Consider the following 13,220-nt stretch of genomic DNA (forward strand, 5'->3'; position numbering starts at 1 on the left):
AAACAAAAACATGAAATGGAAACTTTTCAAAATAAATGAGTAGCTGAAGGTCTTACTCCCAAGCCAGACTACAAGAAAGTGTAAAGACAAGCTGAAGATAACCACTTGTGTATTTTAACAGCTAGGACAGTGCAAGAAAATGGTTGTTCCATTATAATCCCATTTAAAAGCACTTTTTCTACATTTCTTTATCATTAATATTTTCCAAATTACAATTCATAATGGAAAGAACTTGTCAGAATGCTTTCTGAAGTGGCTCCCCTAATTCTCCACCATAAGCTATGCAGTCCAGCAAGTATTAGTTGCACCTGGAGAACAGCTGATTGATAGTTTTTGATCCGGATTCACGTTCTTCAGTCCAGTTTGTTCAAGCATGCTCTGATCGAAAAGAAAGCAAAGCAGAAGTGTGCAAACGTAAATAGGATAACTCCTTCCTTTGCATTTCCAGAAGAAAAAAAAAAGCCTTGATCTTGATCTAGATCTCTTTAAATGGATGCTAGAAAGTAGCCTGCAGTCACTAAGCCCTTTCAAAAGTTTCTCTAACTGTTGAGGCTATCAGAAAACTGTGTAGTGTAGAATTCAGTTATCTCAGCTGGAGATAAGCATCCTGTTTGTACCAGTGCCATTCCTCAGGGACTTGTTTTTCAGTAGCCCTAGTGTGTCGGTTACAAAAATACGTAAACTCGAACAGACTTCTAGTAATGTAGTATTTCATAGCTTAGGGGAGTCAGTAAGTTACAGAAGTGAAAGCAGTCTCTGGTAAGGTAACTTCTGATTTCTGTTCAAATGGCTGACACCAGAGACTTGTCCTGTGCTGTTAGATACCTGTTTTGTGTAGCAAAAGCTGTGTTCAAGGCCTGTGTGCTAAGCAACACAGCAATCTACTCAACTCAGAACCAGAATAATGTTTAAAGCAGCTAAGTAAATGGGAACAGGGTTCCCCTTCTACCTCCAGCTTCCCAAGGGAGCTCTGTTAACTTGTTTCTGAATTCTGTCACTGAAGTGATGAGGACCTTCAACTCAGAAGTAAGTGTTCACCTTGTGGCTCTTCAGCCTTTAAGAAATGATCCACAAAATAAAGCCAGCTTTATTCCTTTGAGCTACAGCAGGCTGAAGAGAGTTATCCTTCAACTTCATACCCCTCCACGATACATAAAGTGGTTTAAAAAGAGCTGAAATAAAAACCCTTCAAAATATTTGCATGCGTTCCAGGAGTACTTCACTTCTGAAGTAACAGCTGGTGAAAAACACTGCACACAAAGCCAGGAGGCATTAGTAACTAACCACCACCATCGTACAGTGCCTGGGGTGTGATGCCATTGAAATAACACACGCACCTCCTAGTTTTGGAGCTCCTTGTCGTGGGACATCACAAACCCTAGAAATACCCAGAACTGCCGTGTTCTGTCCTTTTAACTTTATTACATCAGCTCAGCGTGTTAGATGTTAGGAAAACTTCTGTAAAATCACTTACATACTTGTTGCAGCCTTATTTTCTTCTCAAGGTGTCTACTTACAGGCCACTGTCAACCACCAGCACAATTAACACTATAGCTGTAGATGCAGTAAAAGTGTACAGTATTCATTTGACTCAAAACCCTATGAAGAGTTAATGTAATCAGTTTGTTTTGAGCAATTACTTAGGAAAGAGAGGGCTGGGGAAGCAAGATAGCACAAAATTCTGCAAAATCTTCATTTATTAAATCTGCAATTTTCAAAAGGATTCTTACAAAATCCCTGGAGTATCTGAAAAACACCTGATGAGGTGAAGTGCAAAGACCTTTAAAAGCTTCGCAAGGTTTGTTAGAAAAGAAACGCGTAAACAAAAAGAGAAGGTTTCTAAGTCAGAAGCCACAGGAACTGTTGCTGAGGACCCTGAAGGTGCAGGATGACGTTGTTTTCCCATCAGCAGCACTAATGGCCCCCTAATGTTTAGAGGGAACACGCTTCAATGCGACCTTAATAAACAGACAGGCATCCCAACCGTCTCATCGCTTCCTTGCTGTAACAAAACTATCAGCCAAGAATCTGATCTTAACTAAAAAGCACCAAAGAATTTTAAACAGCAGCACCAGAATGCTTTGTCATTCACGATGCATTCTGCGCCCTACTTCCCAGTCACAGCAAGTTGGTGCACATGCTCTGAAACAGCAGTCCAGAAAACCTCTGAAATTCTCCCAAATCCACATGGTCCCATACAAGATAATACCTCGCATTTCAGCCTACATAGTCCTTTATTTCTTCCCTTTCTTGGCTGCAGTCTTCTTTCCTCCCTTTTTAGGATTGTTCCCGTATTTTGCTTCCAGATGGGACAAGAAGTCATCCATTTCCTTTTTACGATCTTTATTTCTGCTCTGGGGGAGGGAAAAAAACACAAACGTTTTATTACTGCTCAATACAGATTGTTCTAATGAAGTTAGATAGCTACAAAAACCCCTGGAACATACTAAGCAGGGAATACAGGCTACAGAAGGTGTACTTCTGTTAAGCAAAAGCCTATTGTATCCTTTGGGCTCTACACCTGACTTCTGCAAGTATCAAAACAGAGGTAAATAAGGCCATAAAAATACACAACTTAAGGCTAGGAAAGGCAAAGCAATTTCTAGTTTAAACCCCAAACTCAAATACAATTTGAGGAATGGTTACATGTCAAATCCTAGGAATCCCACTGGACATGAAGAAAGGCAAAACTGGAAACCAAACCAAAACCTGAACAGAATGTTTCTTTCCTCATTCCCCAAAACGTCAAAGCAGAACAGTAATACTGATCAACTTTTGAAACCTTGTGGAATCCCCCAGAAAGAAAAAAAAAGCATTAACACTCCCTGTCTAACCACCTAAAAGTTAAGTATTTTGATTGTGTATACAGTAAAGATGAGCACATTAAAATAACTTGGTTAATTTTTAAAAAGATGCAGATAATAAAATCTATACCGTCCTCTTGCCTATTAAATGAAGTATGTAGTTAGCATTAGGTCACATTTTAACCTCAGGAAGCTAAGAAGAGTTGCAAAGATCCAAACTGTAGAGATGCTCAGGGAAAACACAGATATAAGCCAGTACCACAAGTATCTTCAACAGATGCTAAAAGCCTTACTTGAATCAGTGCTTTCAGGTCATCTTCTCCATCACCAAGGCCCAGTTCTTGTTTACACTCTTCTGCCTCTCTTGCTTCTTTTTCTGCCTGAAGTAGCAAATTAGCTTTTAGGAAAGTATTTTGCATGTTATTTGAGTACTTAAAATAGTTGCTGAACACTTGATTCTGCATCTGTATACAAACAGCCACAAGTAAACAGAGTTTCCAAGTGAGGCCACAGATCAAAGAGCCTGTTCTGGTTCCCCACTTGGGTAGACCAGGGCAGGATTTTTTTTGCTGTTGCACAGAGCTGAACACGATGACATCCCCATCCCTGCCCCCCCTGTGCCCCTCTTTTTTTTGTCCTAGCAGCCATTACATGGTCTTTAAGTTGAAGGTTACTGTCACATGCACATAACATACTGTACAAAGTGTCAAAAAAAATAAAAATAATTAAAAAAAAAAAAAACACGGTAGGTTGGAGAAGAGGTTCATTTATCCAGAGTGTTATTTCACATTTGCCAATAGGCAAGCGTATTATATTTCTCCCATGCACTCACCTGAACTCCAGCAACTTGCAGCTATATAAACAAATGCAGGGACATGCTAAACTCCAATAGGCCATAGTGAAAAATGCTGAAATAGGAGGAGAAAGTAACAGGCAACAGCCTGTCACTACTCAAAAACCTTTCACAGCAATTTGATTGAATTAGTGGAAAGAGTATTTTTGGAGAGGAATTGGGAAACACAGGTGACTTGTGGTGGAGGTCAAAGATGCTGAGCAAGATCTGTAACTCAGCAATCCTGTGGCAAACATTTCTCTTAAAAAAGATTTCATTTATTTTCACCGGGAGAATAAATACTTACCATATACGGTGTTTCCTTGTGATTGGTACTTACCCGCCTTTTCCTTGCCATGGCTTTCTGCTTAGGCTCTTTGATGAAAGCTTTGTAGGACGGGACTTCTTTGCAGTCGATGGCTTTTTCTATGATTTTCCTTATCCTCGGTTCATCCGTGTAGTCCACACACAGCACAGACTCCATTATTTTATCCATGTCACCCTCAAAATCCACGTACGCTGCCTTGATATCTGCTAGCTCCTGCTCCGAATCCTTGTAGGTCTTCTCAAAATCCTCGATATCTTTCACGCTGATCTGCAGGAGAGAGGGGGGGGCATTCAAGAGACCCGCGGCTCGGTGGGGAACAACACGCGAAACCCAAGCAGCAAAGCGGCGTTTTGGGTTAAATCGCGAGGGGTGTTATGCTGGGGGGGGGGGGGGGGCGGGCAGCGCGCTGACCTTCTTGAAGAGCAGCCGCCAGTACTCCTGCCAGTCCCGCTCGGCCCGCAGCGCCTCGCCCTCCTCGTCCACCCGGCCCTGCTCGTCGTACAGGGCGCGCTGCTCCGCGTCGCTCAGCACGGCGTAGGCCTTGCCCAGGATCTGCGGGGACAGCCGGGCAGCCGGTCAGTCAGTCGGTCGGTCGGTCAGTCTGTCCGTCAGGCAGCAGCACACCGCCCCGCGCTCACCTGGAACCGCCGCGTCGCCTCCTCCTTGTCGTCGGGCGGGACGCGGTCGGGGTGGACGCGCAGCGAGGCGCGGTGGTAGCCCCGCCGGATCTCCTCGGGCGAGGCCCCGCGGCGGACGCCCAGGGCCCGGTACAGGTCGGCGGCGCCGAAGGCGGCCTCGCACTGCTCCAGCAGCCCCATCGCGCCGCCACCGCCGCCGCGCATGCGCCGGGCGGGAGGGAAGGCGGGAAGGCGGCGCTGAGGGGAAGGCGGGAAGCGGAGGGGGAGCGGCCGCGCTGAGGGGCGAGCCCCGAGCCCAAGGCGGAGGACGCCCCCTCCAGGCCCTCGCCGCCCCTCGGAGCTGCGGGTGACACAAACAGCGCTGTGACCTCAGGGCGCATTCGGTTCTGCCGCCCAGGGGAAAGCGACTCCTGGAAAAGCTCCTTTTCCTCCTATAAGCACCCATTCTCTCCAAGGCTTTCGCTCAGAGAGGCACGAGGAGAAATAAAAACCAAGCAGCTCTTCCAAAAGTCTGTATTTATTACATCCAAGTGGACATGTTTTCCTTGCAGGCTGTCCCAAATACCACACTAGGATAGCAAAGGTGTTTGCATCTCAACAAAGCCAGAGGAAAAAAACAAAAACACTCCAATATAGATCTGTTTATACAAAACTCATAAGGTCTTTAATTAAATGCAATGTAAGTGGTATACACAGACAGATACGTACAAAAAGGTCGATGCATAAAAGTTAGTATTTTACATATCTTGTGCCTTTTCTTGAAATGTTGAACATTTCCCTTCTCTACTAATACCACGGAGGGAATAAATTCTCTACCAATACCATGGAGGGAATTAAAAAACAACAGTGTCTACTCAGATTTCAGCTCTTATTCACAGAAGATGGTAACGTTGTAGAATATTCTTGCTTTCATAAAAAAAACCTTATAAAAGCTATTGGATATCTACCATTATAAGAGAGCTCTGCTAATGTCAGTGAGTACCACTATTCACAGCTTGATTAACCGATTACCGTTACACAACTCAGGTTACACCTGCAATGATTATTTCAGTCAGTTCCAAGAAACACTGAATTTTCTCTTACCTGATCACCTTCCTTTGCAACTTTTCCTTCCCAACTTCTCAGCGGGCCCTTTATGGGTTTTCCAAACTTAAGTGCTAATGCTGACCGCAGCATTAACACAGCAGGATAAAGACATGACAGCCAAAGGGGATGAAATATAAAATACTTAACTATTTTATTCTTCTGATTTTTTCAACTTTAATGTTGCCTTCTTTCCACGTAGTGGAGCTTTGGCTCGGTCAGCTTCCTGCGCAGTTTCAGCAGTCTTCTTTTTTGGCTGCTGTTCTTTGGAACGTATCAGATCTTGACGTCCAAGTTCAGCCATTTTTGCTTCCCAGGACTTCATTTCGTTTTCATACCGAACCTTATCATCCTCAGCAAGCTGCAGGTATGGCTGGAAGACAAGCACACCTCTGCAGTTGTGGAAAGGGCTGTGTCTGGCTAACTGCCATGTGTATCCCAGGCACCCACTTTCACCTCCAGAAAATTCAAAAAAAAAACAAAAAATCCACAAACCACCGAACTTGAACAAAACCACAAAATCCCACCAATGAATTTTGGGGATGTGAACACATGGCAATTCCCAAAGAGGAAGTTTATTCGATGTTACTACTAAGGTGTTTTATTTGATTACTAATTTAAGAGAGCAGGCTTATGTAAGGAACAAGAATAGTTTTTTCTGCATCTTTTTTTTTCCCCCCTGCAGAAAGAATATGAACCTCACATATGTTCTAAGCACCCATTCAAAACAATCTGGAAGAAGGGCCTTCAAGAGAAAGGACAGACTGTACAGAATAATTCAAAAATGCAGAGATTTCTTATTGGTATAGCACTCCTTCGTGTTTCATATACCCATCTGCAAATTTGCATTTCAAATACATTGTGAATACTGCCAGAAGACTATCCCCAACACAACCAAAGTTAATAAATTACATGCAAAAATCACTTTTACTATGCTGGCATTTACAAATATTATCAGAAAAAAAAATAAATCTAATTGTTGCAAATTATTCCACCTTCCTCCCTCAATCCCATTCACCTTCCTTTTCCAGGCATACAAAACTCCCAGCCTACCCCATTCATGTTTCATCAACACTGTGAAAGAAATGGTCATTACTGGAATAAAAGTAATGACTATCTTTTTCAAGACATGTAAATAAGATCTCAGAGTAGTTTGCTCTATATCATCTGTCAATATTATATTAGTATAACACTGGTTCATAATTGTCAGTGTTATATCTAACTCAAGGTTTTGTAACGATTTATTGACTAAAATTTGTCATTTTCCAGTTAGATCAGAGCCTCATGGAAAGCTGCAAACATACCTGTTTTTCAGAACTGGGCAGATTTTGCCACGTTTCAAATAAGTGCTTCAACTTTGCCTACAGGATATTAAATACACAATACATTAGTATTATTCTAACGCTAGACAGACCGCAGAGGGTTACAGATGAAAGCCAGGTATAAACCAATATAAAAAAGCAGGAACTCATGTAGGTTTAATACTACATATTCTTAACCTAGGTAAATAGTAAATGGCATGGTTTGACAACTTGCTGGGCATCATCTCAGACACTTTTACAGATAATAAACGCACAAAGTAGCTTAAGTTACTCAGCCTGCAGCAAAAGCAGGCAGACCAAACAGATTAATTGATTTACAATTGATTTTAGTCAAGCAAAATGTAGATATTGAAGTGTTGAACATTACTTTGAAAGCCACAGAATCCAAGACAGACTTTCTGAATATAATAGTATGTTAAGGCACTTATAAATATATATAAATATATATATACACACACACACACGCATGTTTGTTTGTTTTAAGAAGAAATAAAGAAATTTTACTGGCTTACCACAGGTGAAACTCCCACACTTTTTTGAAAGTTTTCTGACACAAAAATGTTAAAGCCGCTACGAGGTCTTTTAGGTTTTCCAAGCACAGTCAATTCCTTTAAAAACAACAAGAAGAGTTAGTCAATCTACCCTGCATACGTTTTTCCAAACTAAACTTAGCACTTATATTCATATTTTGCACACACAAAATAATGAAGTTAAATTTTTAGTGACTTAATAATCACTAAGTAATCAGTAAACTGGACCATATATCAAGATGATTTGGTTATTTACATCACTTGTCACGTCTGATGATAAACTAAATTAAGAAAAGTTAAAATCTTTATTTTTCACAGATGTAAGAGGAAAAAACATCTTTGAGCTGACTCTTACTTCAGCAAAGTCATCTAGAAACCAAAGATTGTTACTAAATTCCACTCAGCAAGAAAGTCACGATGAGAGGCTTCCTATTATCTTCATACAGCTTTAGTTGCTGGTGTGAAATTCTGTATGATTGCAGAGAGGAAGGCAGATTGCAAACGGTGGGAGGTGAGGTGGAACAGAATCAGCGGATTCCCAAGGAAAAAGAACTAGTTTCTGTGTCAGAGTGCTTTGTCTACATGGATCACAGCGAGGCAGCACAGCAGGTTAGGGGTGCATTGACACTTACCATTTTCTCCAGCCCTAACACACTCCCACTATAGCTGGGGTTCTACAAGTTACCACCTGCTTAGGTCTTAGGTATGGCACTTAAATTCCTTGTGGTGCAGGCATCATTTGGATTAAAACTTTCCTCTAAGTAGGGGTTCCTTTATACCACATTCATTTTACTTTTGTCAATTAGGGAAGCATCACGCAAGCAGCTTAATTCACAGAACTGAATAGGCAGTAAGTAAATCCTCCAACTGATTTTGCCACCGGGCAAAGCATAATACTGTACCTTTACAGATGGTTCTGTCTCTCAGGATTTATAAATAAACAGGCTACAAGGAAATCGGGAAGATGATCTGTATGAAGGACACGAACAGCCAGGCATGTACATAGGCCTAACTCTACACGCCAGCAGCAGCACAGATTGCAAAGAGGCAGAGCTGGGAGGAAGGCAGGAAGGCTGTTTCCTCACAGGGGCTGCCAACGAGCTAACGGATATAAACTCTTTGGGAAAAGCTATTTCTGGCTGTTTTCCCAAGGCAGGGAGGTGTTGCTGGTTCAAACGCCTTACTACCTGTTGTTCCTCAGGCAGATTTAGGAAGAGGAAGAAAAAAGCAGAGAGGCTAAATGGAAGTACAAATATATCCTGCTAATTCTGGTCTTCAAGCACAGGAAAGCCACTAAAATTCCTGCTAACACCATCAGCAATTTATGTATTTATTTTTCAAGTAAATTCTAAGCATTTAACTCTTCTCTGTATACCCAACAGATTTCAGTTTCCTTGAGAGAACAGAAACCTAGAGTTGAAAATACTGACTCTCTTTTTCCTGAACGATCTTCTTTTCGCCAGTCGTTTCCTCCTTTCTTCTTTCAAAGCCGCAGCCTGGGCTGGAGTTAGCTGTGCTTTATATGCAGCCAACTTCTCTTCATATATTCGCCAGTCTGCCTTTCTTGCTTCCTCATAAACCTACAAGACAAACATACAACCATCAGCCTTACCCAGATTTTTTCATTCATCTAAGTGTGGTGCCTTTAAAACTACTAGAAAATGGAAACAGCCATCTGAAACATTCATCCCGACACATCCCAATCTCCGTATCAATGCAACATTAAAAACAAAATACAAGCACCTACAGTGAGGTAAGAAGGGTACTTCTGTAAAAACTTCAATTCCTGCTGAGTTTCAGTAATCAGCACTGTCTGGTATTCCTCTTCTGTAGCAATCCCTTCTAACCCCTCCCTGCCACCTCCTTGCTTTCTCAGATCCCTGCATGTGATCATTACACGAGCTAACACTTCTAACCTGCTAATAAAAAAAAAAGTAGCTAAGATTTTTAGACTGAAGTATCAGATCTGTTTGATTAGCGGAATGGATTGAGAAGAACCCAGATTTAAAAGCTGGCTCCACCCCGTGAATTATCTTAGTTAATCTGATAACAAGGCAGCTGACAGATCTTCAGATGCAGCTCTATGCAATAATAATTTTCCATGCAAGAAGGAAAAGCTGCAGCTCAGTTGAAACAATTGCTCTTTAACTACGCCCCACTGCAGCACACCAATGCTTTGGTTGCCAAACACGTTTCTAGAACCACCAGTGCTGGGTACAGAAGCATCATAAAGTCACGGTCTCAGTACTACAGCACCAAGTGGGGCTGAGCCAGGCTACCAAGCGTACATGTAGATCTGAAAAGGCACCATCCCCTTCTCCATTTCAGACATACAAACAAAAAGACACGCGTTACACTAAGGCACACAGAGACAGAAGTCCAGAAAGGACCTAAGAGCACTAAAATGCTAGGGTATAAGAGCACTCAAATACTACTAACAAAAGGTATCGCTTGTTTAGGCAGAAAAGGAACTAACTGCCATCAATTCCTGACTGGAACTCATTGCTAACTTCGATCAAGGAAGAACACCTGTTAATTTCCTGTAACTGGCACTTACTGTAGTGATTAGCAACTGTATTTGTAGAGTTCTTTTACACTATCCCTTGCAATTGTCACTCTTAACTTGGCTACCTAGAACAAAAAATAAATCAACTAAATAAGACTCAAAGGAAGTTACCTGACAATCAGGTCTCTGATTAGCATCAGATCAGGTAAAAGAGGTCGGTCCTTTCATCAACATTTAGTTCAAGTCTCTCCTAACTTACGCGCTGAACAAGTAGAATTTTACAATTCTTTCATTATTGTATATGCATGCACCCATGTATAATTATGGTTCATAAAACAAGATACAAACTTACCTGCTTCTGTGATGCTGGCAACTCCCTCCAATCACCTGCCAACTTTTTAACCAGCTCCGTATTACTCAGCTCTGTGTATTAAAATGAGGAAGCAAGAAAGTCAAGATCAATGCTGTATTTTCTGTAAGCTTCTTCAATTTTCCTGAAGCAGGCTGTCACTACTATCTTTCTCCTGTACAAATGTATTTTCCTCCTTTCATAACAGTAACTACTTTGGCATGGCAGGCGAGGCAAACTAATTTGGGTGAGTGAAGGAGGGTTCCCACTTACGTTTCACACTGCAACAAAACGTACAGTTGCAAACTGAAGTAGCATTTCAGCTCTATAACAGTTTATTTCTTTGGCTGTATCCTTTTCTTTATAACACAAGATGATCTGAAATGGGAGCAGGACTGGGGGGCATAGACCAAAAGTAAAATTTGTAGTTCCCAACTTTTGGCAGAAGAGCCTGCTGGATTCTTTAAAGCAAGTATAAAGTGATCTCAACAACCTCGTACAACAAACATAATTAACCTTTATTAGAATAAAGCCCTTTAGCTACAATATTTTTCTTTAACCTTACTTCTGCTGAATGTCATCTTTCTCCCACAAACAAAATCGCAGTGACTTGAGATTGTTTTGTTCTTTAGCCATCAACTCATTCGATGAGCTTTCCAGTTAGATGTGAATTTGAGGTGGGCACAAAACGAAAATAAGTGTTTCTTTTCCTGAAAAATCCTTTCCAGGATTTCCCTCTGATTTATTAGAAAAAAAAAAAGGGGGAAATCTCCTCTGCCCCACCTCAAACGTAAAGTTCAGTCATCTCAACGAGGCAGAAGCACAACGAAGCTGTTGAACGCAAGCTGACTTAGCTCATAGAATCGTTAAGGTTGGGGAAAAACCCTCCAAGCTCATCTGGCCCAGCCGCCCCCACCACCAATATCACCCACTGACCACGTCCCCAGGCACCAGGTCCAACCTCTCCCTCAGCACCCCCAGGGGCGGTGACTCCCCCACCTCCCTGGGCAACCCGTCCCAACGCCTGACTGCTCTTTCTGAGCAGAAACGGCTCCTCATTTCCAGCCTGAAGCTCCCCTGGCGCAACCTGAGGCCCCCCGCCCCGCCGTACCTGGGTGCTGGCGGCGCAGCGGGCCCTGCCGCTCTCCGACGAAGCGGAAATAGGCCGTGAGCGGCCGCTTCGGGCGCTCCGCCGAGCTCAGCCGCCGGGACAGGCCCCCCTCGGCCGCGCAGGTGGCGCCGCAGGCCCTGCTGGCAACGGAGCGGCGGTTAACGCTCAGCGCCCAGCCGTTAACGGCCAGCGCCGAGCCGTTAACAGCCGCCGAGCCCCTCCCGGCCCCTCCCTGCCCCCGCCGCACCTGAGGAGCCGCCCGGGGCCCGCCGCCAGCCCCGCGGCCCGGCCCAGCGCCGCCAGCGCCGCCGCCATGGCTCGGCCCGCGCGGGGCACCACGGGACGACGGCGCCGCCGTCAGGGGAGGGGGGCGGGGCTTGAGGGAAGCTCCGCCTCCCCGCGCGCGCCCGTCGCCAAGGTGACCTCGCCGCGATGCCACGCCCCCTCGGGTGAGGCCACGCCCCCTGGCGGTGCCCGGGGAGGAGGGAAGGGAAAGGGGAGAGGGAGCGCCTCGGGCTGCAGGCAGGGGCAGAGGGGTGCGGGGAGGGGGGAGGATGGGTAAAACGAGCCCGGAGAGCCAAAGGAAGGAAGACTTCAAACACGGTGTATTTTGTCACACACTGCATTTGGAAAATGAGCTGGAGACAGAAATCAGAGGCGCTCGGCTTGCTGATCTCGCAGGGTGATGGGAAGCTGCTCACACAGGAGGACCGGCTGCAGTACAACCCGCTCCAAACAGCCCCCAGCTTTACAGTCTGCACAGCGGAGGACAGGGAGTGGCAAGATGCACGTCAAACTTCCATATGGCTCAGGAGAGGTACTTAGAACATTTAGATCACTTCTACAGGCGTATTTCTACTCAGCTAACAGAAATAAAAGCTCTTCAACCATCACAGTGTGCTCCAAGGTTTCAACCACCACGTCTGCCAGTCTAGAGCACGTGAACCAAAACACTCATTTTAATAACAAACCGAAACATTTCTTCAGTTTACAGTCTGAAGTGAACAGATATTTTAAAAACTAACAGAGCCACCCTCCACCAAACTTCCATTTCAGAACTCATTGATATGTCAGATAAAATCAGCGCTGAAGTGACATTTACCTGCATGAGACCAACTTACGCCATTAGGGCCAGTGCATGCTTTCCCTCCCCCACCCCAAATTCCAGTTTAGCATTCATTACAAACACGTAAAAACCATTTTTGTTGTCTTACAGAGCTATTTTATGATGACAACTTTCCCCAACTGCAAGTCACTTTTGCTTCATCTGCAAGGCACAGAGAAAAAAAACAAGTCACGTTTCTGCTGTCAGATACTTGAGAAGAATTTACAGCAGGCCCTTGGAGCTGTTCTGGTTTTCATCTAGTTTCGAAGGAAGGATCACCCCTCGCCAGCACCACTGTTACTCGAGTGTGCATGCACAAAACCAGTTAATGTGTTAAGTTAGCTTCAAGTGTGAGAAGTTTACCATGACATTCTGGTACTGCAAACAGGCCCCCTTAACTGGCACATCTGATGTTCAAGCATCTGTGGTATTTCCTCCATACATTAAAATGCAGGTAGTAGGTGATTAAACAGGTTGAAATCCTACATAAAGCAGTGGGCATAACATGCTAAGGAAATTAGGCTGAATCTCGCATAAAAGTTAATTGCAACACAGATCTAAATAGTATCTGATGCATGGGTTCATCTCCCTTTGTCTACAATGCACATGCAC

At 43.9% G+C, this 13,220-nt stretch overlaps 2 protein-coding genes across 3 annotated transcripts; both read right to left on the reverse strand.

The window, feature by feature from the left end:
• Positions 1-1,402: 1,402 nt before the first annotated feature.
• On the reverse strand, positions 1,403-4,815 carry DNAJC9 (DnaJ heat shock protein family (Hsp40) member C9). The gene is made up of 5 exons (XM_084525129.1): positions 4,603-4,815; positions 4,376-4,516; positions 3,977-4,231; positions 3,098-3,184; positions 1,403-2,354 (listed from the first exon to the last, which is right to left on the reverse strand). The coding sequence occupies exons 1-5, from the start codon at positions 4,804-4,806 to the stop codon at positions 2,235-2,237; spliced, it is 807 nt and encodes a 268-aa protein (XP_084381255.1). The 5' UTR covers positions 4,807-4,815; the 3' UTR covers positions 1,403-2,234.
• A 424-nt stretch (positions 4,816-5,239) lies between these two features.
• TFAM (transcription factor A, mitochondrial) lies at positions 5,240-11,893 on the reverse strand. Of its 2 annotated transcripts, none has more exons than XM_084525131.1 (7): positions 11,751-11,893; positions 11,504-11,640; positions 10,396-10,466; positions 8,968-9,117; positions 7,520-7,615; positions 6,990-7,046; positions 5,240-6,058 (listed from the first exon to the last, which is right to left on the reverse strand). In XM_084525131.1, the coding sequence occupies exons 1-7, from the start codon at positions 11,816-11,818 to the stop codon at positions 5,840-5,842; spliced, it is 798 nt and encodes a 265-aa protein (XP_084381257.1). In that variant the 5' UTR covers positions 11,819-11,893; the 3' UTR covers positions 5,240-5,839. The 2 variants fall into 2 exon arrangements, with proteins under 2 accessions (XP_084381257.1, XP_084381256.1); XM_084525130.1 differs by having other exon boundaries at positions 11,504-11,643; positions 11,751-11,859.
• Positions 11,894-13,220: the final 1,327 nt, after the last annotated feature.

Source organism: Aythya ferina, assembly GCF_964211825.1.
Source record: "Aythya ferina genome assembly, chromosome: 7".
NCBI lineage: Eukaryota > Metazoa > Chordata > Aves > Anseriformes > Anatidae > Aythya > Aythya ferina.